General features: G+C 42.1%; 1 protein-coding gene across 2 annotated transcripts in view; it reads right to left on the bottom strand.

Moving 5' to 3' along the window:
* The window catches only part of arhgap22b (Rho GTPase activating protein 22b), a 33,052-nt gene extending 5,974 nt beyond the window's left edge, over positions 1-27,078 (bottom strand). Inside the window, exons 1-4 of one of the 2 annotated variants that reach the window (XM_030755157.1) lie at positions 26,937-27,078; positions 17,898-18,097; positions 13,922-14,009; positions 1,128-1,256 (exon numbers count right to left, since the gene is read on the bottom strand). In XM_030755157.1, coding sequence (XP_030611017.1) covers positions 1,128-1,256; positions 13,922-14,009; positions 17,898-18,097; positions 26,937-26,979 — 460 coding nt within the window. In that variant the 5' untranslated portion in view covers positions 26,980-27,078. Of the gene's footprint in view, positions 1-1,127; positions 1,257-8,500; positions 8,589-13,921; positions 14,010-17,897; positions 18,098-26,936 lie in introns of those variants that run through there. The other variant, XM_030755158.1, reaches the window with a different exon arrangement.
* Positions 27,079-27,724: the final 646 nt, after the last annotated feature.

The following is a 27,724-nucleotide window of genomic DNA, read 5'->3' as shown; positions in this document are numbered from 1 at the left end:
ATAAAATGCTAAAAATAAAAATATAGAGCTTTGAAGGGAAGTAATAGATCCCCTTTAAACAAACTATGTTCTTAAAGACAGAATAACAAGAAATATAACATCATTAAGACAAAACATTTTTTAATAAGGAATTTAAAGTTGTAACTTTTTTTTTACCCAATTAGGTCTTTGTTAGTGGTCTATAAAAATAATTATTTTGTTTGAAGAAATAAAAGATTAACATATATGGGATTAACTGAGGTAAATGACTCATCTGTTAGTCTGCAGTAGAGACTAAATGTACCTTACTAAAGTCAAAGATTAAAATTAGATAATGATGTCATATTTGTGTGTTATTCTACATTTATCCCCCTGTTAATATAGATCTGCTTTGTAACCCAACACCCTGCTGCTCAGCTGCTCCTTGTGTTCCACATCACAACCAGACAGGCCTGCTTATATTTCTGGCCTTATGTCGAGTTACACTAGTTAGACATCCTGAGCACACAGAATGAGAATTAACCACAGACTTCTTGTTGCATTGAAAGAAATGGAGAAATGCATCTCTCAGGTCTTTGTTGGATTGTTTCTGTTTCCTAAGGACATGACTTTCATGTTTTTATGCCAGTCAAGATAAAATTGGCTCTTTGCTAAATTGTCTGTTTTGTGTAGGCACAACATTGGTTCATCTTTTGATTTAAACACCTTTTTAATGCTCCAGTGATTCATGGGTCAGTATTAAGTGGCTTAACAAACAAAACATTCCTCTGAAAATGAGTGAAAAAGCAGCCAGTGTCCAAAGATAATTTGCATGGCTCGGCTCAAGTATGTTACCTGAACAGAGATGTGGACTGTAGTTTTTTCTGGTCTAGTAGCAAAGGACACGAGTTCTTTCAAATATTGTTGGTAGCTCTGTTGAGCCCAGAGAGAAGATTTCTGGCACAGGAAGGTTTGCCTTTAATTATCACTGGCGAAGAAATCTGAATAAATATCTTCTTTCCACATACATAAATATGATGAACAGAAGCAGTGTTCGTTTACCTTGTACATTTTCAGTAGAGTAATATGGAATTTTACTTGCTACCCATTGGTGGCCCAATGTGTTTTTCTTGTGTTTCTCGTGTTTCAGTTCAAAGGTTTGGCTTTACCTCCTCCAAATGGCGCCCAGATGACCCGCCGTATGGCCTTGACCCAGTCATCCATGTCGTTCTGGGAGTTTGCCATGAGCAGGAAGGATTCATGGCTGATGGGTGCTCGGTCCTTTTCTCCTGTTCCACCTGTGGGGATACACAAGGCAGGGAAAAAGGAGATTATGAGCAGGTACAGCAGAGACAAGATAGGGTTTTTTCATGGAATCAGCCTAGTGGTCTGTGTGATGTTACCAGATGTTGGGGTTTTTTTGTCTTTCTAAGAAAATACCTTCTAAATTTACCTTAAAATAAATGTCAAACTGCGCAGGACTATCTTGGAAGTATCCTAGCAGTTGAACTCAACATAACGTTTGGGAATATATGATGAGCATTTCCAGAAGATGAACTCCAATAGATCAGAAATCTCAAACTTTTAACATGGAAATAACCAACAACTCCAAAAACATCCCAGGTCTGATATAGGGAAAATTTATAAAACTGGCATTTTAGTAGCAGTTGCTTATGCAGACAGCATTATTCACCAAATACACACATGGAAGTGCATGTCCTCATTACTCCTCTAGGTCAATTTTATCTGTTATTTTAGGTTTTGAGCTCTTATTAGGTCAAAACATTTTGCGAAGGCGCTCTGTTTGACTGAGATCTGGTGACTGTGGAGGCCATTAGAGTACAGTGAACTATCATGCTCAGGAAACCAGCCTGAGATGATTTGAGCTTTGTGACATGGTGTGCTATCCTGCTGGAAGCAGCCATCGGAGGATGAAGATGGGCACACTGTGGTCATAATACTCAGGTAGCCTGTGGTGTTTAAACAATGGTCAGTTGGTACTAAGGAACACAGCTGAAATTGAGACATGTAAGACCAGGAAACAGTTTTCCAAACTTCTATTATCTAAGGTTCATGTGTGTTCAGAGATGCTCTTTTGCATAACTTGATTGTAGCAGTTGGCTACCTGAGTTATTGTTGGCTCAAAGCAGTCTGGTTGTTCTTCTCTAAGTCCTGACATCAACAAGGCATTTTCTCTCAGAGAACTTGCCGCTCGAGTTGAAGTTATAAATAATACTTTCAAGAACTGGTGATATATAAAGGAGGGTCATCAGCGTACAGTGACCATACTTTATTGCCTCAGGCTATCCCTTTGAAGAAGCAACGCAGGTCTAAGGAACCGCCAAGTAGCTAATTTGTCACATTAAAAAGCATCGTGGACCTTCTCATTCTTCTGCACACAGAAAGATAATTTAACTGTCCCTCATTTACTCAGGTACATGCTAAGGGCTTTCTGTAGCTCTGTCAGTGTCAGTGGCTAGCAATCCACTATGGCTGTTGTCTAGCCTGTGACATTTGCCAGGCTTTACAACAACTTCTTATATATGTGAAGTGCATTTTTTTTTTTTTATTTAGATGGAGTGATAATTTATTAGTTTTTGTCATTAGTTTTCACAAAGTCATTCAAGGGATGAAGGATAAAGGTGGCGGTGTTCATTTAAAAATCCCAATATCCAGAAAACTGCTCGAGTCAGAGCCTTCAAATCTTTTAGGGTAAATATCTGATACTGTGGCTCTGTGAATTTGGGCTCATGAGTGTAGCCCATGTAACTCCACACAGAATGATGGATGCTTGAAGTACCTAAAATATTTGGTTGTCCAATCTCTGACAGCTGATTTGAAGCCTTGAAGAAACCACAATTTTGCAGGTAGGGGACTGATTTTTTATTTACAGCTTCTCATATACAAAGGACATAATATTCTTTAAAATACTCCAAATCAGGTGTATTGTTTTACAGACATTAAAGCTTGAATGTGAAAAAAAAAGAAAAATTCATCCAACTCCTAGATAAATGATACTAGAAAAACATCTAAAAACACCCCCTTTTTTTGAGAAAAGTAGAAACCTAAAATTTTGTATAAATCCAATTAAGAAGTGTATCACCTGTAATGTTTTTCCTTTTTGTATCATTCGAACTGAGGGCCTTAATTTAGTCTTTAATATTATAACCTTCAAAGGCAGCAGGTGTTGTTTTTGCAGCTTAGATGAGGGATTAGTGAATTCAAGGTGAAATTTTATTTTATGAAGCATATTTTATATTATAATGTTGATTACCACAGCAAATGTTGTGTATTAAATGCTTTTAAACCAGAGGAGAAAACCTGTTACTTTAGTAAACCAGGTTAAAATCACTGCGCTTCAGAAAGTTGGGCTTTTTTACCACTAGATGGCGGAGGAGTCCAGACAAGCTTTTTGCACTGTGACAGACTGGGATCAAGAGGCCGTTAGTGAGGCATGCAAAACACCAGCAAAGTTCACAGCTGCTTTAAAACATGTTGAAGAAAAATCCCATCAGACTGCAGACTCAGTCTGTTGATATAAGAATGCAAGGCAGCTTGATTTTCACTGAAATATCATCAGCTTTTACATTAAAAAAAAGTAAATGCAGCTTGTTATGACCTCTTCAGCCTTGGTTCCTTCAGCTGCACTGAGGCATGTGGTTGATACGCAGTCACAGTCGCTGCTGTTATAGTCATTTAGCTGTGAGAAGGGAACCCAAATATAAACAGAAGTGCTATAAAGCTAAGTGCCATCGTCACCCAGCTTTTCAAATTCACACCATCGTGATGAACAACACACCGCGGCCTGTCTTCACATTTGCTCCACTGTCTGGAAATACTGTGAGGAAATTATTCACAATTATTAACTAGTTTGCTTTTATTAATGAGCACATAATATGTAGTATGATCCTAGCATGAGTCCTGAATGAGTCCACGAGAGAAGAGACAAATTAGATGTGGACATTAAAGAGCCACTTAAAATCAACCCTGCCATACCCAACAAACATCAAAACCACCGGAACATCCAAGCCTGGATTGACAAGGCATACAAAGATCCCTGCTGGAGCCAGTTAAGATAGCGCTTACTGCAGGGTTTACACAGACGGTCAGCTAACTGGGTTTTCCTCTTCAGCTCCCTGTGATGAATTTGATTTTAGTCCCTCCACACAGACATCAGACCGAGGTTGACATTTGAGCCTGCAGGGGGGTTGAACGTTTGCAGCACGTGTGCGTAAAGCTGCTGCGTTAGGATCGCCTGTGCTCACTGAAGATATACCCCGGAGAAATACTGCTTCAGTTTTTAAATGTCAGAAAGCTCACAGATGCTGTTAAATAAAAGATAAGGAGTGAAAAGGATGAGCGGAGGAGGGCAGGTGGATTCTAGAGTCCAGAACAAGAGTTTTCCTTTCTTAATGTCACTGTTTGAACTTAGTAAACTGTCACAGTGGGTTGAGATACCTGCAATCAGTAGAGGTGGTGCAATTCCTGCTACGTTTGAGGCTCCTCAGCATTTTTATCTCACATATATTTTTATCCTGTTTCCAGTTAGTGCATTTCAGTGCTCAAATTTGAGACTGTCTTGTTATTACAGAAAATTGACCAGTTATTTTGCTGGCATTAATTGCTTATCACGTAATAGCCATTTGAGATGTAATTAATCAACAGCAAAAGTAACACTCCATTATTGATTACATTAAGGCTTTAACTACCAGCCTACAGCGGGGGAAATAATTATTTGATCCCAGAAGAAATATAAAACAACCATCAATCATCCTCAGCCTGGAGCTCCATGCAAGATCTTGCCTAATGGGGAGAGGAAGGTGGTGGACAAGCCCAAAACTCCACAGGAGGAGCTCGTTAACCCTTTAAAGGATAAGCACACCACTTGTTTTTACTGGCTTTTGGGCTACTTAAATTATGTATTATTTTGCTATGGATGATATACATTAATTTCAACCATCTTTGTATCATTTTAAAATTTTTACAAGCAAATTTGTTCATCTGAATGGAGCCGTCTGCTACAAAAATCTTTAAAAACCTGCCCGCGTGTTGATGACCTATTACCACATATTCGACAGTGGATCTTGAATATATCACTGTAAAGTTTTTTTGTGTTTTTGCGATACCTATTCAATTTCATCTATTCGAAAATGGCTAAGCGGTTATTCTCATTGACCACATGCAATACACATACAGCCCAGACATAATGCTGCTAAATGAAACCTGGTTTATCTTTGAACATAGGTTTACCAGTGGCTAATACTTGCAAGCCAGTCAAGAACAAGCCAAATATAGAGCTTCAATATGTTTGTGTTAAAAGTTTTCAAATAAGGAATAAAAGTAATCCCTGTGAGCCAGAAGCTCCGGTTTCACACCGCTTTTATCTTGTGCAATGAGCTGGTGTCATCATCTGTTTCAGGCACAACAGCCAATAAAATATAGACAGTAGTGCTTACAAACACTGGGTACGGCCCCCAAGTGAGCTTCCAGAAGCCGGACAATCAGAAGAATGTGGGCTTTTAGGGAGGGGGTGTTGAAGAAACATGAGCTCACGCAGCTTGTTTCAAACAGGAGATGGACTAAGGAACGGCATAAAGGGTCTGCGTAAGATAAACAGGTGAAGATTTTTTCCAACAGTGAATCATATGAAGTTACTCTAGTGGAGTCCCAGAATAAAAATATTGAGCTTCAAATGAACACAGTGAGCCCCCTCTAATGTCCTGGGCCAGATATTAATTAGTGAGATTTATTTACAGCCGCATAGAAAAACAGATGACTTATATGTAACTTTAGAGCATTTCAGAGGCTCGTGGAACCTAAACTAACCTGGAAGTGAGACAGTATTTTTGCTCTCTGTTGGCTGCTACAGGTCGGTGGAGCACAAGCTGTGTAATTAGAAGCAGATCAAGTTAGCTTTTTTTTGCAGATAAACAAAAGGGACGACTATGAAATTATAAATGTTTCATAGTTGCAATGTGTAAAATCACCACTAGGTGTCAGTACTACCCCTCCAAAGTCAAGTGCAGAATCCTAGCTATGGTGGCCGCAGTGAGACAAACAGCTCTGGCTATCATTCATCTATAGCTAGTGGAAGCTGTTAGTCCACTGTTTATCTCAGCTGTCAGTATGCCGGGTGTCCATGACATGTCTATTTACTCTGGAGGAGGCTGTAAAACTTTGTGAAAGAAGTCCGATATGAGTGAGTGAAGCTCACTTTCTGTCCGATGACAGCGATACCGAAGATATTCTGAACTTCTCTGTAGGTAAGGGCTGCTTTTTTGCCGCAGTTAGCTGCTATTAGCGTCTGTTAGCTGCCGCTAGCCGGCGTTAGCGAAAATTTCTTTGAGGTGGATCTAACATTGTTGGACTTGGACACTTTGCGAATGAACGCTCATACAATGTTAGAATGTAATCAAACTGTTAATCGGACAGTTTTAAGACAGTCGAGCCTAACATTAGCTGGCAGCTTATAACTGGAGCCTGTCCCAGCTGTCATAGGACGAGAGGCGGGGTCACCCTGTACAGGGTGTTAGAGCAATCTGGCAGCAGAAGGGTTATTATCATTATGAAAAAGATGCCATTTTGTCAAAAGACTGTGGTGCTGGTATACCTGCAGCTGTGCCATTGAAAAACCTGCAAAATTAAAAAAATGCATCAATTGTATCAATGTTGCCAAATTCCAAAGTGTCAAAGATTGTCAGTAGGTGCAGCTGAGCTAACAGTATGAGAAGCCTATATGAAATGTTTCCTGAGTAAATACACCTATGGCATTTGACCTCTGACCTTGACCTTGGAGTCAGGGTAACTGATATTCAAATTTGTCTCGCTCATCGACTCATATTTTCATAGATACATCTATGGTATCAGTTTGAAAATCATAGGTCACGTCTTTCTCAAGTTATTGCATTAATAAGATTTTCAGAAAACTTGACCTCCAACCTTGAAGTCAAGGTCACTGAGATTTGAACTTGTCTGAGATTTTTAATAGATACACCTATGGTATCAATTTGATAAACCTTGTTCTTCACAAAGTTAGGCGTCCACACCGCCCGCCTGGTGGGGTGACAACAATACCCCATCAGCTTTTTTCAGGCTGAGGAGTAAAATCAGTGATTTTTAGCTATGTGGACTTCCTTTATCTCTGGAAAGTGCTTATTAGGTCATTTGCCCTTACATCCAGTTTTTATGCACAGCTAAAGGAACTCTCTCTTGGCTCTAGTGTCATATTAAGCCTTCTGGTACAAGAGTGTTTTGATCTCATCTGACTCCTAAGAAGAAAAGACTTTTTTCAGTAAGTTAAATTACACTTTAAAAGTTTATTTAGAGAAGCTAAACTTTAGCTAGGCTCTTCAGGTCTGGCAGATTGTCATGATTTTTATACTCTGTACTACTGTGTGTTTCTTCAGTCCTTTATTAACGATGTGGCTGATGATCGGTTCTGTGAAGTGGACGGAGATGACCTTTATAAGACCTCTAAGCTGATTGTTATTATGATGTGAGACAGGGAGAAACTTGGTGAATGGGAAACTTGTAGTTTATGGGAAACAGTAGATTACACCACATGTTCTCCTTCGTGATACTCTGGACTAACTATACAGTTAATCATGGCTACATGATCAACTAGTGCTATGACCAAGTGGCAGCCTCCTGAGCTGAAAAATGAAGTTCCTGAAAAACTGCAGTTCCTCTAATGGCCACTTGAGGTTGAGGCTGGCTCCAGAAAGCAAAATTCCCCATAGACTCCCACGTTAAAATGCCTAACCTTTGAGCATTAAAAAGCATGTTCACATCCTGCTACAGAAAGCAGTTTTGGTCTCTATTGATAGTTTCTTCCTTAATAAGAACTTTAATATTTTTTTTTTGGCGGGGGGGTTGTTAACTTATCCACAAGGCTACAGCACTTCACTATCTCATCCAAAGAAAGTTACTTCTGTCTCCAAAAAACAGCACGGCACCAGCCAAAACACTGTCTACAGATATCTATAGACTTGACAAGCTATTACAGACTGTAGCAGTACTAACCACAACCAAAGACACACATACGCTGTAGTCTCCAAACACGCATTACAGTACAGGAACATCCATAATTTACCAGTAGCTGTGTGTAAGTGACCTCTCAGTCATGCATGTCACTGCCGAGTCACATTAATTTGCTCATGAGGATATAAAACCCAAGACAGAAAGGAAGATAAAGAAGTCAGTCTGTAAAAAATGAGCAGATTAAAGTAAAAGAAAAGTTTCAGTGAGGAATGAGCCAACATTTCATCCTCTTTTGCAGAAGCAAAAGTAATGTTGCAGCAAAGTGTTTCATATAAGTCGCTCTTGTTGAGCTGCAGAAAATTTGAAAAAAAACCCACCATCTGTTAAAAGTGTTCTTTGTGGGGCAGGAGGACAGAGCAGTCACGTTAGTTCTGTGGGAAAAAAGAGCCGTAAATAAAAGTTCTAAACATGCTGTAAATCTGACAGTCTCAAAGCTGCTCGGGCGCTCCACCTCACTGTCTGCTACACTTGTAAAAAATCTCCAGCATCTGTTTCCCGTTACCTTGGAGATGTTGTTTCTTCAGCCTGTCCGGTTTACAGCAGACCGGCCCCATGGCTGAGCGAGCGGCGTAGGCCGGGGCAGGCGCTCGCTCCGGCCTAACGCTAGACCTCGAAGGAGCGGCTCCTCCGCCACCACAGAGTCCGTTTGGAAGCAGATCAGTACACAGGTAGCACCGATGGCCAGAACCTGCCAGCGAGGCATGCTCGATGCCAGCGGAAACTAAACCCCGTCAAACGAGCCCAGCCTCTTACTCCTCACTCGTTTATTCTGTCCTTTCATTCATTCCTCTGTTCCTGTGTCTCGCATTCAGCAGTGTGGGCAGCAGGTCCGTTCCCTCAGCCCCCCTGGGGAGAAGCAAATCCCTGAGGAGGAGTGTAGCAAGTCTTTCTCTCTCTCTCTCTCTCTCTCTTTCTGAGTGTGCAGTATCTGGGAGATGGGCTGTCCTCCAGTCTTTGTCAAACAAACCCATATGCGAACACACACATGTACACACACACACACACACACACATGGAAAAGAGACAGTGCCTATCAGGCTCTGTTAGGCAGATTCTTCCTTAAATGAGACGGAACTTAAAAATGTTATTGATACATATCTCTTTTATAAGCTGTACCAAAAGATATGTTGTTCTTTCTAGAGAAATGCCTCGATCTATTTAACCCTGTGTGCCAATTAGAAAGTGGATTTTTTTTTTCTTATCCTGTTGCCATCAGAGAAGCAAAAGACTTATTTTTGACGCATCCTACTATAAAATACTGGAGTCCATTTTTTAAAAATGTGATGCATCTTTCAATGTTGACTCAGTTAAAATCATAGTGAGAATTACCATGGGGGCCCAACATGTAACTGTGTCAAAGTGTAAAGGGAACTGTGTGTTTCTTTACTTAAGCTCAGAAATCACGACTGTAGATTGTGATGTGGATTTTTTATTGCTTCTTGGCCAAACTGCTTTTGAAACACACAAAAATCCTGTATGTATGTGTGTGTGCGTACACATTATCCATGCATGGGTGAAGTGCTGCGTGAGTGTCTAGCCCACAGTAATGAATTGGCAGAAGCTATCACATTTGCACAGCCATAATCGCGTGTGTCGTTGTCCAGGTGGCTTATGATTGCACCGCTCTGCCACAATAGAGGGCTAATATCCCCAAGAATAATTTAAGAGATCCACTTATTTGCCTATTTCCCTCATGACTGCTGGCTTTATGATAAGCTCAATTCAGACTCAGGCACATGACTGTTGAATTGGCTTTGTTAGCTTTCTCTGGAGTAAATACTGATTAAAAAAACATAATGGACGCCCAGTTTTTAATTGCAGGCGTGCTGAACTACTCGTGTTATTTCAGACAAATGCCAAAAGGAATGTGGAGTTCTTTCTGCTTCCACTTACGTGACATTTAGGAGAGAGCTGCCTGCAGAGATGCAGGATAAATGTAGGCTGCTATGACTCTGACATTTTAACATTTGTCAAGCACTGAAAACCATTCAACACTACTTACTTGCTTGCATGGGGTTTATTGTGTTGCTGGTATCTGCTTTGTGTCTACCTTTTCTAATACAGTTGGCTTCATATGGCCACAAAAAGAATGACCAGTAGATTTACCCTGTAGCTGGATACACACCCACACCCACACACAGTCTCTCCAAAGCAGAGTCTATCAGTCAATGACATGACCCAGATGAAAAGCCAAGGTCTCTGAGCTCCCTTGAAAGACAAGGCTACTATTACAGCAGACAAGAGAGTGCTGAAAGTGAAGTAAAGCCAGACGCTGATTTATCAGCACTGATACAAAAATCCCCACCTTCATCTCTGGACTGACCTCATATGGAGGGGTTATTAGTGCAGGAGTCCCACACGGTTGTAGTGTGTGCAGCTCTACTGCTCATGCCTGCAAACAGCCATAGTTCAAAATGATGCATTTTTAAACCTTTACAATCAAACAATTCGTTTTCCAGCCTGCGGGCAAAAATTCAAGGGGAACCCTAATGTGAAGGAACATATTAACTCACACTCCACTTAACCACTGTAAAGGAGAGAGTGAATTTGGACTGCAGTTGGTTTGTCTTTTTTGATACATTTTTTGGTGTACAAGTCATAAAAACCAGTGGGAAAAGTACAAATGTGCTTTATTTATTGTGCTATGACCATGAAAGCGGCATATTCTCTGAAATCTAATAGAGCAGCTTTGCATGATTCAGAGTTCAGAATGATCTTTATTACATATTGGGCATTAATGCAGCGCCTCAGGGCATCGTCTGTCTGAAACAAGCTTTTAACCCTCTGGAGTGGGAGCCAGCATAGGTGCTAACCCTAACCTTAACCCTACACTAATCTTATATATTAGAGAAATATAAGGCTGTGTCAGGTGTTTGTTTTCTTTGTTCCCTGATTTCCAGGACTTGGGAGAAAAATTTCACGAAAACAAAAATGAGGTACTCTGCTTGCGTTGGGTTAGAGGTCGGGCTGTGGTTAGGGTTGTGGTTGCCACCAATGATTATAGTTTGCATGTTTGCGAGTCTGCTAGAGGGTCTGAGTGATGTGAGCTATTTCATCAGACGGTGAGGGTCTTTGCGGACCACATGAATGCCTGTTTTTTGTGACAACAGTGACTCGTCTGCCAAGTCGAATGCGCCCCGGCTGGTGGACTTAAAAATGGACTTCAAAGAAATGTAACGGGAATTACTACTCGGCCATCAGGTCTCCAGCTGTTTGTGTCTGCAGTGGATTATAATCAAGGCTTTAGACTTCTGAAGGTTAAAGGTCCTGGTCCTATGCAGAGCTTTACAAACTTACCAACTACCTACCTGGGACCGTAAATCCCACACGAGGCCAGCCGTCTTTTGAATCGAGGCTTGAAGCTCACAACCAGAACTGTGTGCCTGATGTGACCATATTAGGCACATTTCCTTATTGACATCATACAAAACCAAAAGCAGAAAAAAATGCCTTAAACTAAGTGTTCAGAGGAGTCTGAAGCCTGAGATTTATGCACATACATACCAAATTTTTGGAATGATTAATGTTAGCAGGACCATTGAAACACACACACACACACACACACACACACACACACACACACACACACTACTGATCTGAGGGTCAGTGGTTCAATCCCAGTCTGCATATCAAACCAAGACATGCAGACATGGGCTGGATACTGAACCCTGTGCTGCATCCATCGGGGAATGTTAGGCAAAGTGAAAAGTGCTGTATAAATGTCTGAATGAAGTAAATCAGCACTTTGAGTGCTCAGAGTGAGCAGAAAAGCATTATATAAATATAGTCAATTTTTTGCTTGGCTTTGTTTGAAGAAAAAGTCGAGGTTATTGTCACAGCCTTCGTGTCGGCGTCTGTTCCACAAAAACTTTAACACTGGCCATAACTCGAGAATGATGCGACCTAGCATGTTTAAATTTACACCATAGACGCTCAGCGGCGCTCTTGTTATAGAATATGAGTGAAAAATTAGGAAACGCTTAATAACAATACCCTTAAAATTGACCTGCCACTTAACAGATGAACATTTTTAGGTTCCCACTGTAGATTCAGACCTATAAATGTCAACAAAATCTGTCAGTTTAGTTTGCATTTTGTTGTATTTAACAAGAGTTGTGTAACAGAGATTACAGTGTAGTAACACTGCATGCCACTAAATATGTTATAGTGGAGTAAAAGCGCATCAGTGAGCTCATTATTGTTAGTTTGAAGCGGGACCGCTTGGTGAAATTGGCTGCACACATGGACAGACACATTAACGATTGCTTCAAAAATGAGAGGAAGCCTCCGTGAAGCATTACTCCAACACAGTGTACGGTCTCAAATCTCCGAGCCTGTTCATTTCATACAAACAGGAGCGTGTAAACCTTCATCACACTGAGCCGATTACAGGCTGGAGGAAGAAAGAGCGGGGAGCACGTGTTTCTTTCCTGGGCAGCCACCGTATCTGACATGATGTAAACAGCACGTGCAGCCGTCACAGGTTACGCACAGGGGGGAAAACATCACTTATATAGATTGATCCCGATTATCCTTTATTACAGTTGCACTCAACATGCGTGCTCCTACGAAGAACCCAATCATAATTTCTGTCGAGTCTTAGTCTCCACTGACTCACTGCCCTCCTCCTGTCCATCCCACCCATCTCTTTACACTCTTCTCCTGCCCTCTGTCTGTCCTTCTTACACTCCTCTCACATCTCAGGGCTCTTAAGAGCTTCCTGGGGTTCACACCCATCTACCATATTGACTGGCCGTAAACTAAACACATAGACAGATTGGCCATTTTAAACAGAAGAAAGGTCCTCCAAGCAAACACTCACAGAATGAGTATTATACAGCCAAACCATGACAAAGGTCATTTGCAGTATAGGTTAGAGGACCTGATTTAGAGATTATACCTGTAGTGCCATGTTTATTTAATTGCGGGCCCATTTTATGCATGCATCTTTTTTTCCTTCTTTCTGTTTGCATTGATATGTGTCAGCACTGCACAGAGATAAATACACACAATATCTGCTTTCTGCACCAAGGATCCCAGCACGCTAATATTCTGTTTTTTAACATTGAATTTAATGTTGCAAATCCCTTAAAGTTTACATAAGTCCTTAAACTTACAAGTCAGGGCAGATGATGGTATTGTTTTAATCTGTTCCACAAAGAGTTAAGTACCGTGACAAATGTCACCTTCAAGACATAAAAAATTGTGTTGTATTGATTGAGCGAAACCTTGAAAAGCCATGTGAGGTCAGTCTAGCAAGGCCAGTTGGCTGCAGGCAGCGCTTCTGTATGGGAAGCGTGACAGCTCACTAACAGTCCTGAAATCTATCGTCCTAGAGCGACTCGGGATGATGGAGGGCGAGTTCGCTGTTTTATTTTGTGCTACTTTCACACAGTAATTGACTTTGATGCTCACGTGCCACAAGCTAGAAATATAACACCAGAACCTGGTAAACCACCAGCCCTGAGGTCGAGAGATGCTAAACAAGGAGGCTGACTACTGTGGATAACAGCGCTCTCTGGTGTTACCAGATGGAATAGCAACTAAAGAATTAATATTTAGAGTTTGGGCACAATGCACACGTGTAGGTATGTGAGAAGATATGAGATGGTGGATGGGAAATGTAATGTGGACTATAACAGCTGGGAGAGAGCAAAATAATTATTAGTTAATTTTTATTTTTAATTAAAAAAGCAAACTAAGTAAAATTACTGACATGTAAATCAGCAACTGATGGGAATTTCCTACTGCCTCCTGTAGTTAACACACATTTGCATCCTTTGCTGTAAAACAGGATCCATGGCTGAGGCGGTGAGCACAGAGATAAACCCACACTGGGAAACTTGCAGGCTTTTTTTTTTTTTGTGATAAGTGTGCAGAGAATCAGGGGGGCAGAGGAAGAGGAGAAAGCTGGCAGATCTCACCTGGTATGATCTCAAACAGGTGCCTTCCTGGTTCGTCTGGGTTAGCTGTGAGCTCATTGACCTGGCATCCCTGCAGTGGTATACAGCCCTGAAACATACAGAGAGAAGCTTTTGAATAGTTACCCAGCACAGATGTGATGATGTCCTTAGTCTCTCTTAGTTTCCACTTTCTGTCTGCTTTCACTGTTTACTCTTCTTTTTTACTTTTTAAAAATTGTTCTGTCAAGTTTGTGAACCAATTTTAAACTGATTTGCGACTCACTGATCACAGATGGGTAGGGTATCTCAGTACCTGCTTTAACCTCTGAGGTCTAACCCTAACCTGTGTCATGTTTTCAAAGGTTAAGGTTTAACCCTGTAAAGTCTGAGTCATTACTGATCATCATTTATTAGCTGAAATTCGGCACACCATTTGGACTGATCTGAATAAATGGGGTACTCCCATTAGGCAATTCATAATTCTCCCAGTTCTTTTGATTGTGATTGTACTTGGGCAAGTGTGCCATGCCCTGTATTGTTTGAAGAGGTGTGCCTGTCCGGTCCACCTCTGGAGTGATTGCTAGCCATGTCTAAGAAAGGATCTCCAGTCCTTTGTCAACAACACCTGCCTCTGTAAATCTATAAGGCATGCAGGAGGACTGGGTATCACTGGTTCCAGAAACATCCCCAAATGAGCCCCAAATTTACTCGGACACTCAAAGAGTGCCTCTTTTCACAGTTATGTCTGACTTAGTTCCCTGCTCTGATTTATCTTGGCCTTCATTCTTCATCTTTCCTCATTACTCACCTCTTAGCCCCTCTAAAATTTTAAGCAGCTCCTCCTGTGATTGAACAGGGACCCACACAGATTATCAGAATACATTATCCAGATCAATACCCATTTAGCCCAGAGAACTTAGGGCCAAGTGAGCTGTGAAGAGATGCCAGCGTCTGTAGGTCGGCCCCGTTAATCTCCGCACTGGCATCCTCCATCAAACAGGCAGAAGAGTCTGCCAAACAGCCTCAGCCCGAGGGCCGGGCTGTCGCCAGCAGTGGTTGCCGTGGCAACAAATGGAAAGGGGTGGAAGCTGTGGATGGATGGAGCACAGGGGCAGGGCAGGATGGGTGTCCCAAGGGTGCTATGTGCTCAGAATAACACAAGTAGCTGGCCAAGGATGAATGACTAAGAAAAGGCAACACGTAACCCGAGAACACAAATCACGCAGAAAAGTAGGATAGACTAAAACCGTGGGCTAGATGGCGCCGTTTGTCCTTTCCTGCAGTATTAGCTAATTATTCTGGAACTGCGTCCAGATGCTTCCAAGCAGCTGCAAACAGACATGGAAACGACTACTTTAACCCTGTGTGTATATGAATGCCAGGCAGTTATTGTTCCAGCCTGGCCTCTCAGCACTTGTTCACACTTTTATCTCACATTGGCAACAAGGCAAGACAAACAGCTAGTGCGCTGTTAGACATGGACGTTACGCAGTACTACTGATTGGTACCATGCGCCCAGACCCAAAGATGAAGCATCCTAGACTCCTATTGTTTAGCACGTGCCATGCCCAGGTCTTTAAACAGATGCCCCTTCAAACTAATCAGTGCCAGAACTGGACGTAAAGCAAGCAAGGAAGCAGCAGCAAAACATTATATACACACACACACACACACACACACACACATACATATATATATATATATATATATATATATATATATATATATATATATATATATAATTTTTTTTTTTTTTAATTTAAGCTTTGTGTATTACAGCCAAAGAGTCATTGTGTAATGGTGGTCCCCCTCTGTGTACTGTCAGATAACTGGAGTCCATTTGTTCAGCAGTGGATATAACCCCACATGATGAAAAGGAAAAGAAAACCCCCACAGATCCTCTGCCAGTGTTGCCTTTCCTGACACCAATTATCACATCCTTTCATCTTGGCAGTGGGGCAGTCATGTCCTGTTGCAGCGATCGGACTACACCCTCCCCACCCGCGTCCCCACCCCCGACCACACTCCCGGCCTCAGGTTTCCTATTGATTAAAAGATGAGAGGGTGGAAAAAAGGGCCAGAATCACAGTTTTTCACACAACCGGCTGTCAGAGGGGGCTCTGTGTGTGTGTGTGTGTATGCATAAGTGTGTTTGTGTGTGTGCAGCGAGCCATACAGTACATGTGACTTGAATCCATTGCAAATCAATATAGGCTGGATGAGTATTGGCAAGCTCTGATTAAAGACTGTCTGTCAAAGCTTTCAGTCATTTGTTCTCCACAGAACTGGAGACAGAGAAGTGGGGAAGACGTCACTCACTGTGTAGATGTAGTGTGTGTGTGTGTGTGTGTGTGAGACAGAGATGGCAGACAGCTGGTGCCAGCATTACTTGAACTGCAGTCACACCAATCAGAGACTAAAGCAATCAATAAATGTGTGAAAATTTCTGCCAAGATTGTAGAAAAGTGATAATTATGGACATTTGTAGGAAGTCGTGTTATAATAGGAAAGTGAGAGTCAGCTATTTGCAGCAAAAGATGCCGTTCAATGAAGAAGCAATGGGATTGATTGGAGATTTACTCTGTAGATATTTTTACAATGATGTACTAATGGAGTAGGAAGACAGGCGTCACACACTGCTCTGCTATTTGTTCTAATGCACTGAAATGTCTGGTGAGTGCGGTGAGTTATCATTACCACTGTTTCCATCTGACAATAATAAATCACATACAGTATTACTGTTGGTAGAGGTCACTCATTGTGCATAATTAGCCCAAAGCCTTGACGTCTCTAACTACTGTATAAGAACCATTAGGAGGTGGAGCTTTGATGCTTTGCCATACATGTATTATTGAGATAGAAAAATGTTTAAATTTAGTATGAAGTCAGACATACATCTATAACATAAATTAAATTAGATTAATAGTTTAAAGCCATGCCGGTGGTGATATCACGCAGGCCTAGAAACAGGTCTGTGATCATCTGGCACCCAGCAGTCGCCGACCGAAAAATTGGCATCTTGTTTCTGGAGTCTCCTTGTGATTGCTGTGGTTTGTACCAGATTGTCGCCCAACCAGTTGGGGATTTTGCACTTTTCCCTCAAGACCACTGGTTGCCAGATGGTCTCCTACTGGTCTCTATGCCAGTGTGACTGGGGTCTAAGATGGTACTACTGCTGATGTTGAATGGAGTTTCACAGGTATTTGGTCTGAAATGAAGCCACTGGACAAGTGAACTGACAGGACATATCTGATATATTTCTGTCAGAAACAAACCAACCGGTGAGCTACCTAACAGCCTCGGAGTGCCATCTGTGCTGAATCAAAAACAGTATAACAGATGTTTTTAGCTGCTATGCTGCCACCCATTGGTTTGTGAAGTCCTCTAATGAAGCTGCAAACTGAGCACGCTCATTTGCTAATGACTTGTGATTGACATGTCATTGGCTAGTAAGCCTATCCTGGATAAGCATATCCTTTCTGACTCTAATGATGACTTTAATTTACCAAACAGATTTAATGTTCTATTCACTGTTACCTCAAACTAGCAACTGAGCCTGTAAGCTCTTCAGCATTAGTGGCCATTAAATAGAATGAATGCAGGTTTAAGGCACTTGCACTGGATTCACTTCTAAGAATTGGAGTCTAAGTCCAGTGCTCAACTGTTGCATGGCTTAAACCAAGCACAGTCCTCACATGTTGAAAATAATATAAATGCTGATGCTTTCCATTTAAATAGTGGCCAAACGCTGCAGTGAGTTCCTATGATACCACTTGCTCGGGGGTACTCAGTTTCTATCCATCCATCCATCATCTTCCACTTATCAGCTACAGATTTTACACCTGCTTTTAAAGGCTCCAGATAAAATTGTTTACATTAATGCACCTCATTACGTAAATGTAATCACACCAGCCACAGAGGACTGATTCAGCTTGGTTTTTAATTTCACCGTACTCTGAGTGTTTTCCATTGTGTGTGAGCGTGCCTGAAGTATTACCTGCGGTTTGGTTTCTTCCTCGTCTTTGTAGAAGTAGAGCTGATCCGAGCGCAGCACAAACCAGCGGAGCTGCCAGTTCTTCATGATGCTGCGCTGCTTCTTCAGCCAGCCAGCTTTCAGCGCCCCCTCCTGGAGGCTGGGGGAGGCCGGCCGGCACGATCCTCGCGACACCTCGCTCATCACCATGCTCTTGGACCTGGCTGAGGACATACACACACACATTTTTTAAGTGTATTTAAGGGGGGGTGGGTAGGTTGAAGAATATTTATTTGCTGTTTGTCTTTTCATTTGCTACCTAGTAGGTGTATTTATCCCTTATTTATTTTATCCTAAATGCACACAGTGCTCTTCTAACAGCTTTAGTTTTTTTACCCCAGGCTGCTACAGCTCCACATGAAGGGGAGTGGGACTGCAGAGAGGCTGCAGACATAACAAATAAGGACACACACACACACACACATATAGCCTCGGGTGACAGGGATACCCCCCCTTCAATTTCAGAGGTCCTTGGAAGAGACGTATTGTGTATAGGTACAACCCAGCAGAATAGCTGGGGCTTTTGAGCTGCAATAATAGGACCACATGGGACTGACTGGCTGGCTGGCTGACTGACTGATTCTCAATAAACGTGTGTAACCTGAGCTCAAGTCAAGGACAGGTTTTAAAAGGGAGTGGGTGGCGGCTTTATAGCCACTGAGCTACTCAGATTTTCCTGGTATGACATCAGTGGTTAAATAATGTCATGTTTGTAGTTATTGCGCTGACATTTAAGTAAAGCTCCTGTAGACACAGTGGAGCGTCACTGCACCCTGTTACCTGTGTTTCATCAGACTTTAAAGGATACGTTATTTTTACACGCTTACAAAAAGGTTTGGCACCGATAAATAAACCTGAGGCAAAGTAGTGAAAGGCTATTTGATGATCATGTATTATTTACAGCAATCAATTCTGCAGATCTCCCACCCCCACCCACATCCCCACCTCCCCTGTGCCGGTGTGTGTCTGCCCCCTGCCTCGCACACGTATACATACACACACATACATGAAATCAATGGCACCGAGGCAAGGAAAGAGGATGGATTAATGGGACGGGGAAGAAAATCAATTTTTATTATTTTTTATTGTCCCTTATCTTTACCTCCAGCCTTTACATCGAGCTGAAAGACCATAACTCATATCTTTTTTTTTTTATTGCACATCACAGCCTGTTTTGACACCCCGAAAAGCCTGTTGATGCTCAGAGATGTGGTGTAGCCATCTATTTTTTTTTTAATGCTTAAGCAAAGTTGGGTCCAGGTGTGCTGTGGAGTCATCTTTTAAGTAGGGAAATTCCCCCTTGTAACATAATGGGTAAGTATTCAGTTGGCCAAAACAGATCATCTTAAAGTGGCATCTGTTCTGTGTGTGTGTGTGTGTGTGTTTTTAATAAGCTGGTTGCATTCAGAGGGTTTTACAGAGCACACGACAGCTGCCTGGACTTAAATAATTTTCTTACAATGCTCTAAAATGCTCTGTAAGCCACCTTTAGTGGTGCCGCTGTGATTTAATGTGCTGTTTATATAAGAATAATTTGCTAGTGCAGCTGTTGCTCGAACTCACACAGATTCAGCAGTCTCCAAAATGCTGTCTGAGAAAACAGTTTTAAAATTTGCTGAACATGGTTTCAGTTTTGCTTCAGTGTGTGGCTTTCACTGGGATTGTGCAATTTTGCATGTTCCCTGGTTTCTGACTAAGAGCGGTGTCATTTTACCCCTTTAGATGGCTTAATCCAGCTTTTCATGGTTAGCTTGCTCCTTCGTTCTGAATGTGTGTGCAGATACTTGGAAAACACTGGCAACAGATGCAGAGGTGCTGCATTGTGGTGTTTGTGTTTGGGCTGCTGCTCAGGGATATAATAATATGTAAGATTATCATTCACAATCTAACAAAAACTATTAACAAAGGAGAGCAGCTTATTAGCAGAGAGTTGTGGTAGTGTATCCACCACTGTCGTATGAAAAAGGCCATTATGGCCAGTTTGGAACAGTTTGTGTTGTGAGGCTGCAATAAAGATCTGTTTTAAATTGGTGAAACACAGCCAGTACTCTGGTTTGTGTGTTATATGAAATTGGTCGAGCCAGTTGAGGTGGCTCGGGCATCTGACTAGGATGCCTCCTGGGCGCCTCTTGAGTGAGGTGCTCTGGGCATGTCCCACCGGGAGGAGGCCCCGGGGCAGACCGAGGACACGTTGGAGAGATTATATCTCTCGGTTGGCCTGGGAACGCCTTGGGGTCCCTCCGGATGAGCTGGTGGAGGTGGCTGAGGGCAGGGAAGCCTGGGCTTCTCTGCTTGGGCTGCTGCCCCCACGATCCGGCCCCGGAGAAGCGGAAGAAAATGGATGGATGGATGAAATTGCTTTAGTGTGGTAGATAGCTAGACTATGAGCTGAACATTCAGCTGTTCTAACAAATCTGAGTTGTGTTTCAAGAAGCAGCTAACTTTCCAAACATTAAAACAGCTTAAAGCCAGTTTTGGAAGCTGGGAACTGGCCCACCAGGGCCTCCACCCCTGATCACTGCCCAGTCGACAGTGAGGTGGTTTGGCCATCTGACAGGAAGCCTCCTGGGCTATGGCTGTAATCAGCTATGATTTCATCTGTTTTCCAAAGCAAGAAGGTAAAAACTGGCGTGAATCGATGTGTGATGCTCTAGATGGCTTTTACTTTCAAATGACAGGAATTCTACAAAGTTATGGCCCGCCCTGCGGTGCCTCTGATTGGGTTGTTTAGAGGGGTAGGTTGATGCATGGCTCATGAGGACAGATAACGGATTAAAACTGCATAGACTAGAGGAAGTGATGCTGGTTAAACATAAAAATGAATTCCTTTTTTTTATAAAGAGTCATCTCCAGTGGTGGAAAACATCGTGGATGTTAATTCCTGTAACCATTTTTTCAGAGCGCCGCTGCACTGGACTCATGATCACCTCTTGAGGAACAGCGTCACATTACAAGACGGGTCAGACCGGGGCTGTAGCTGCTTATTATGGCAGGTATCTCTGCAACACGATGCAAGACAACTGTGACATTTCGTCACACTCGTATTTCTTCATATTCTGTTGTTGAGTTCATTTTAAAACATTTTAAAGTAATTAATAAAATCTTTAATACCAGCAGACTCAACTCTATTTGTCTTACCGCTCTCTCCTCTAGCTTGGCTTTCTTTTTTTTTTTAACTTCTCCCCCGCCAACAGTTCCAGTGTTTCCAGGCTCTTTATTCTCAGTCCTCTGCCCGTCACCCTCCATTTCTCTTGCTTTGACTCGCTCTAATTCTTCTCTCCTTTTGAATCAACGCTGTGTTGCTCTGAGAGCACGCGACGCTCATGCACATGAAGGAGAGTCCTGTTGTCACCACTGGCGCCACATTTTAGCAGTCTTTGTTAAAGAAGAGATGAACTTTAATTGGTTGCATATAATCTTTTACACTTACAGTTATTTTCATTATTTATGAGAACGGTGTCAGTTTTAATTGCAGTACTGTACATGCATTTCCTCTGCAGCTGCCTTTTCCTCTTGCCAAGCTAATGTTAAACATAAGCACAATAATCACGAGGATTACTTGAATGGAAATATGTCTGCTATCATGCACAGACATGTTTATCACTTTAGTTTTCTTAGATTTAAGATTTTTGAATCCCAAACTATGGTTTCAGTAGCTGTCACCATTCTTTGATAGCTTGATTTTCTAGTGCTGCCTTGACTGCTGTGCCTTTTAAATTTGCTACTTCAGACTGGTTTTTGGTCCTACGCAGATTTCACCTGTGTGATACTGATATTCATTTTAACATGGTGACTGTTAAGCATCTCGTGTACTCAGCAGCAGCAGCAGCAGCAGTGCACACACAACAGTCAAACCTCGGCGAGGATCATTGCTGTCTCCGTCACATTGCTGCTAATTGTGTCACTCACCTTCACTGTCCTTCTTGACACTTCTGTGTTTTCTCACCACATCCCATCCCTCAGGTCTTTCCATTTCTCCTCAACCTGCCACTGTTCATAACAGAGGACCACTGTTCAACACATAAGCTGCCTCGATCATGGACTCAGTGGAACATACGCGATGATTCACGCCTGAGTCACAGCAACTGAGTTTTGGTGTGTGTGTGTGTGTGTGTGTGTGTGTGTGTGTGTGTGTGTGTGTGTGTGTGTGTGTGTGTGTGTGTGTGTGTGTGTGTGTGTGTATCAAGCACGACTGCCCACTGCGCCAATTTGGACCTTCTACTCAGAGTGATTCAGACCTTCCTTGGTTTGGGTGGAGCTGGTCTGTGGTCACTTCTACAACTATCAACTACAATGCTGGAAAAAAGGCCATTTTGTTGTAAAAGTGCACTTTATACACAATCACTGCAATTCAGTGCGGTTATGGAAGCGCTGAGTCAAATTACAAGGGCTCATCATCATTATCATCATCATGCTTGACTGTTTGTAGATGTACAGTATACCCATTATTGTTTATCATGACCTACCCCAATGATAATGCATGCTCTCAGTTACATAAATTATCTTATTTCACCATCACAAAGGAATAATTCTTAGTGCGTGGCTCTGTGGAAACACCGGATGAACATACTCAGTTATGAGCTCGTTCATGAATGTTGGTGTTTCTGGGTGGAAAAAAAATTGTCAAAGCAGGACGTGAACTGTACACTGCTTTGGAAAACACAACTTTTTGTGCTGTTTGCCAGTAATAATCTTTGTCTTTTCAGTACACCGCTGATGGAAGCTATTGTACCTTATTAGCTGTATACTTTGTGCTTTTTAAGTCAGGTTGGTTGTACAAACATGTCTCTTGATAAAACTTGTTGTTCAAAGCAAAACAAGTTGAATAAATGATAGTTAAGTCAGATATATCAAAAATAAAAGCATGGAAAGCTGCTGTGACTACTTCTAGGATGTTCTTAGATTACAGTTGTGTTAGCTTTAGCTCAGCAGCTACAGTAGTTTACCAGTTTACCAGTAATTAGCTCCCATGTCAACGAGCCTTTAGTACTAGCAGCTAACACTGGCAACTTCAAGCAACAAAATGGGCCCGAGCAAAATAACCCTCAAGGTTAAACTTTTCTCAGCTTTAAGACACTTCGAGGCAACTGAAGCAACCACCAATCAGAACAAAGGATAGCCTACGGTCGATTGACCTATAACAGGGATGTAAAGACATTAGAGGATTACCTTGGCAACTGGAGCCATGAATGACCACTGGCAGCCAAATGCATCAGCTACAAAATGATGGACATCCCTTCCTGAGTTTATTTGAATTATTACTGGTTCATTGGTCCATTTCAAACTGAGGTTACTGTGATTAGTAGTACAATCCTTTGTAAAGTAGTCCTTTACAAATGCTTTGGGCTAGGGATGTCACCAGGACTTACACTTGCGATACCTTTCAATAGCAAAATTCAAAAAATGAACAGTACTTGTTTTATATCCTTACAAGCTTTTTTTTTTGAGACAGTTGGCACTGCTGTTGTGAAATCAGCTATGTTCAATATTTAAACTAATGTAAGTAACATAAGTTACTATTAGATTTCTGGTTTCATGACATCCCTGCTTTGGGCAATAGTTTACATATTGTTCATAGGACCCACTGCAGGTGCATGTTGACACTGGATGTTAATAAATCACCCAGTGTTGATGAAATTTGTAGGACTGCTGGGTTGTTAGACTGTGTTGTATTTTGCGAAAGATAGAACCATAATATAAGCAGATGGGTACAAATGTTTGCTAATTTGAGCCTTAAAAAAAGCTTCACAAAGCAAAACTATGTGATGATGTAGCTTCATCCAGTTTGCCCGTGTATAAACATGGCAGCAGTGATGCTGATTGTTCAGCCACAGGAATGGACAAACTCAAAGAGACTGAAACTCCTACAGTCCTCAAAATAGCAGAGACGGGGTGCCCTGTCCTGGACTCACCAGCGGCACATACGGAACTAATGCTACAATGTGAACAAATGTTTGTCTGCAGACGTACAACAAAGCACAAGTGGTATGACACATGAAGACACACGATGCCTCACACACATGCCTGAACGCACACACTGCCTGTGATGTCACTTTATACGATTTGGAGCTGTATATTTATCACCAGTGGGGAAATTGATATAAGGCTGTTATGCACATCAGAGAGGAGTGCATCCATTAGCATGGCGGGGCGAGTGCTCCAGAGTAGCTCAGCAGCACTGCACTGATGGCTAAATCACATGCACACAAGCACGAACGTTGGCATGTTGCAGGAATCCAATTTCATTAATCGGGTTTTTGTCTAGTGATTTATGGCTTGTGGAAAAAAAAAAAAAGCACAGGGAGTTACAGGTGCATCAATATGTTGGCCTATCACTGCTGATTAATGTGTTAACCATTATTTGTGTGTGTGGTAGCCTTACTTGACAGGCTTGGGGGGGGTGGCAAATAATATACAGCCTGTTATGTTAAAACTGCAGTGGGGTGGAACTGATCTGCACTGGTGGGTGCGTGTTATCATCTCCACATGTACGTTACGCGTGTGGATTTTTTTCCTCCACAGTCCTGCTCACAGTATCCAGTTGTGAGGGCGTTCATTCATGTTTCTTTGAAAGGCATTATGTCATTGTTGCTACATTGCATTACTTTGATCATAAAACCATGGTAACGCAGATCAGAAAGACCCAGCAAGAGACTTCTGAAGCAGCTGATATGTGGGCAATTAAAGCTGCTACTATTTCTGTTGCCAGCCATGGTAACCACAACCCTACTACAGTTTTAATTTGTTAGTGGTTGAAGCAGTTGCTACTAAAAGCCAACACTTAAATCCAAACAGTCTGAATGGTAAATAATATTAAGTTGATAGTTTGGCCATGAAGGAAACTTACTCTTGTTTACTTCCTTGATAGAATGATTGATACAGTTTGATACAGAGCACAGTCTGTTTGCTAAATACTGTACAAGGTCCACTTGGGTCCGGGTGATGTGCAGTAATTTATTTGACCGGGTACCTTCCAATTTGTTACAAAGGCACCAACCACTGCCACCAATACCTCTAAAACCCAAATCGACACTGTATCGAGGACATTGTCAGGACAACTTGTATACGACACATGCTCGTATGCATCAAGTTGAAACTTCTAGGGTTAGAAAATAAAGCCACCGTGGTGCCAATTTCCTCAAATAGGCACTTGAGATTGGTTCCAACAGGGAGTCAATCCCAGCAGACTCCCCTGTAAATATGTCCAACAGAAATGGACATGTTCCATACCCTGATCCACAAAGACAGCTTTGGTCTTTATAGTGTAGATTGGAAGGAATCCAAGGTGAGTTCAAGCTTGTTCACCCGGTTCTTGTTTTTAGGGTTATTAGGCATGTAGGCTATAAAATTGTTCCACCCTGGAGGAAGAACAATTTAAGGTCATTGGACATCTGACCATAACTGTATCTTGTGTTATTGATATTTATACTTTGATACCTCATATTTATTTTTATATGTATATCTCATATTCTTATAGCTCTCCATTTTATTTTTCATTCCTTCTAGTTTCACACCGAGGGTCAGGCTGCCAACATTTCAATCATGTGCATGTCATATTAAAGTTATGCATAATAACAGAGCAGACTGCAGTTCATCTTATTTAGCATTCTGCTGTAGTTAAAAAAAAGTATTTTCAGTAATTTTTCAAACCGTTTTTTAATGTTAGCAAAAGTTAGCTTAGTGCATATGCTTACACCTTAGTGCTAGCCTGTCAACCAAGTGCAGCCATCTCCATTTAAAAAAAAAAAACTTGCAACTGCTAAAATGTTTCCACTAAAATTGAACAAATCAGTGAGCGTCTACGCGGTAACTACAGCCATCTTTTATATACAGGCTATGGCTTACATAGGCTGACCTTCTGCCCTCATGAATTTAGCAGCCAGGAATGATCAATACATGTGTGACACATCATTAATTTATATTACGGGTGTCTTCTTTAACTTACCAGTAGGAGCAGCTTAGTCATCCACAGTGTCACCGGCACACTGGCTGGTGCCCTGTCCCTTCTTGACCTACTGTGACCTTAACTCAGCTCGTGATATGCATCTGTGTGCAACAAATGTGATGCTGTCAGCAGTGAAGCACTAATTTACAGACAGTATGCAGAGAATGCGTCCCACACAGGCTCACATACTGGCTTTAAGCTGTTTAATTTTCACTGTCTCAGAAGTGCAGCGAGGATGGGAGGTGTTCTCACCTCCTTAGATTGTACTAAATATTCTTCTCTAGACTTCCTTGCTTGCTTCGTAAAAGTAAACATTCACCAAAATGCTAGAAAACGCAGACCAAAAGATGATCACGTACAAAATATATACAGTGGTTTTCTCTCACTCGCTACATCAGTTGAGTCTCTTCTGCCACTTTGTGCCACTCCAGCAGCTAAACGTCACTCTCACATTCTCCAGAGTTATTTATGTTATCTAATCAGATCCAGTTGTATAACTTGTAGTCGTGGATTTTGGTGCCAAAGAAGAAATAGGGGGGGGGGGGGGGGGGGGGGACAGACGCACACGCTAGCACTCATATTAATGCATCCATCCACAAAAACGCACACATTCCACACATGCACAAGTGTGAGCGCACACACGGCTGCAGCATCAGCGGCAGCTGACGGCAGCCTGATAGTGCTGAGCGCCGCAGTGATGAAACTAGAGATGCTGATCATTCCTCCTAATAGAATTCACACCGGCGGCATCGACCAGCTGTAGTAGATTGCTAATGTACACGAGAGGTTCCCTGTGTGGGCAGATCAACCGCTTCATTCAGAAATATGTGCCAAACAGATGGAGGGGAGAAAAAGTGCTTCTCCGTACATATTAGGAAATCATAAAATCCAAAGTATAGAAGAATGTGACTTTCTTTTATTAAAAGTGCACAGCGCATCAGTAATACAGCCTCTAAAACTCCCAGCATAGTCCCTGTGAGACGTGACATGATGTGTCACCACACAGTTCAGGGTGATGCAGCTGCTGTCCATGTGAAGGGCAGAGCGAGTGAACCTACCTCTCCTGGTCTGTCTGATCTTTGGGCTCAGCATGGCTGTCATCGCTCGTCCGCACGCTCTCCCGTCGGCATGTTCGTGTACATCCACGCTCCCCACCCCTGCGTCTCCCTCTGCCTCTCTCCTCTCCTTCTCTCACTGACCTTCTGCAGTGCACCCGGCAGCTAGGGGGTGGAGAGGAGAATGGAAAGAGAAAAGGGGTGGTGAAGAGAAGGAGGGGGAGGAACTACCCCTCTTTTTTTTTTTTTTTTCCTCCCCCTGCCTGCGCTCACGCCCAGTGTCCTCCACCCCTTCCTTTTACATTATTCATAGTGGTACATCCGCCTGTGGTACATGAGGAGGATCTCCAAAAGAACGCGTCTGACCAGCTATTAGATGACAGATTTTACATGTTTTTTTTTCTACTGTCATTACTTTTTTCATCAGGATCTGTCTGTTTGTAAAAGGGAGGAAGAGGAGGAGTGATCATCTGGCAGGTGTCGCCTCCTTCTGCCACTAATTACGCAGTAGAGCTCTGCAGCTCGTCTCCACCTCCTTCCCTTAATTACTCATTTCCCCTCACCCATCTCCTGCTTTCTCTCTCTCATCTCTCCCTCTTGCTGTACCAATATTTGATCTACTTGTTTCCTTCCCTTCCTCTCTCATCATAGTTCCTTTTTTTTAAAAATTCCACTACAGCCTGTGATCTGTCAGGCCATTTTTTTTATATATATATTTGCCAGTGTTGGCTTTCTAAGAAGGATGCAGCCTCCAGTTCAAAGTCGGGTTAAAGAAATTCCCAGTTCATACA

This window comes from Archocentrus centrarchus, chromosome 19 (genome assembly GCF_007364275.1).
Source record: "Archocentrus centrarchus isolate MPI-CPG fArcCen1 chromosome 19, fArcCen1, whole genome shotgun sequence".
Taxonomy (NCBI): Eukaryota; Metazoa; Chordata; class Actinopteri; order Cichliformes; family Cichlidae; genus Archocentrus; species Archocentrus centrarchus.
The sequence above is the reverse complement of the archived record's forward strand: the minus strand, read 5'-3'. Positions and strand labels throughout refer to the sequence as shown.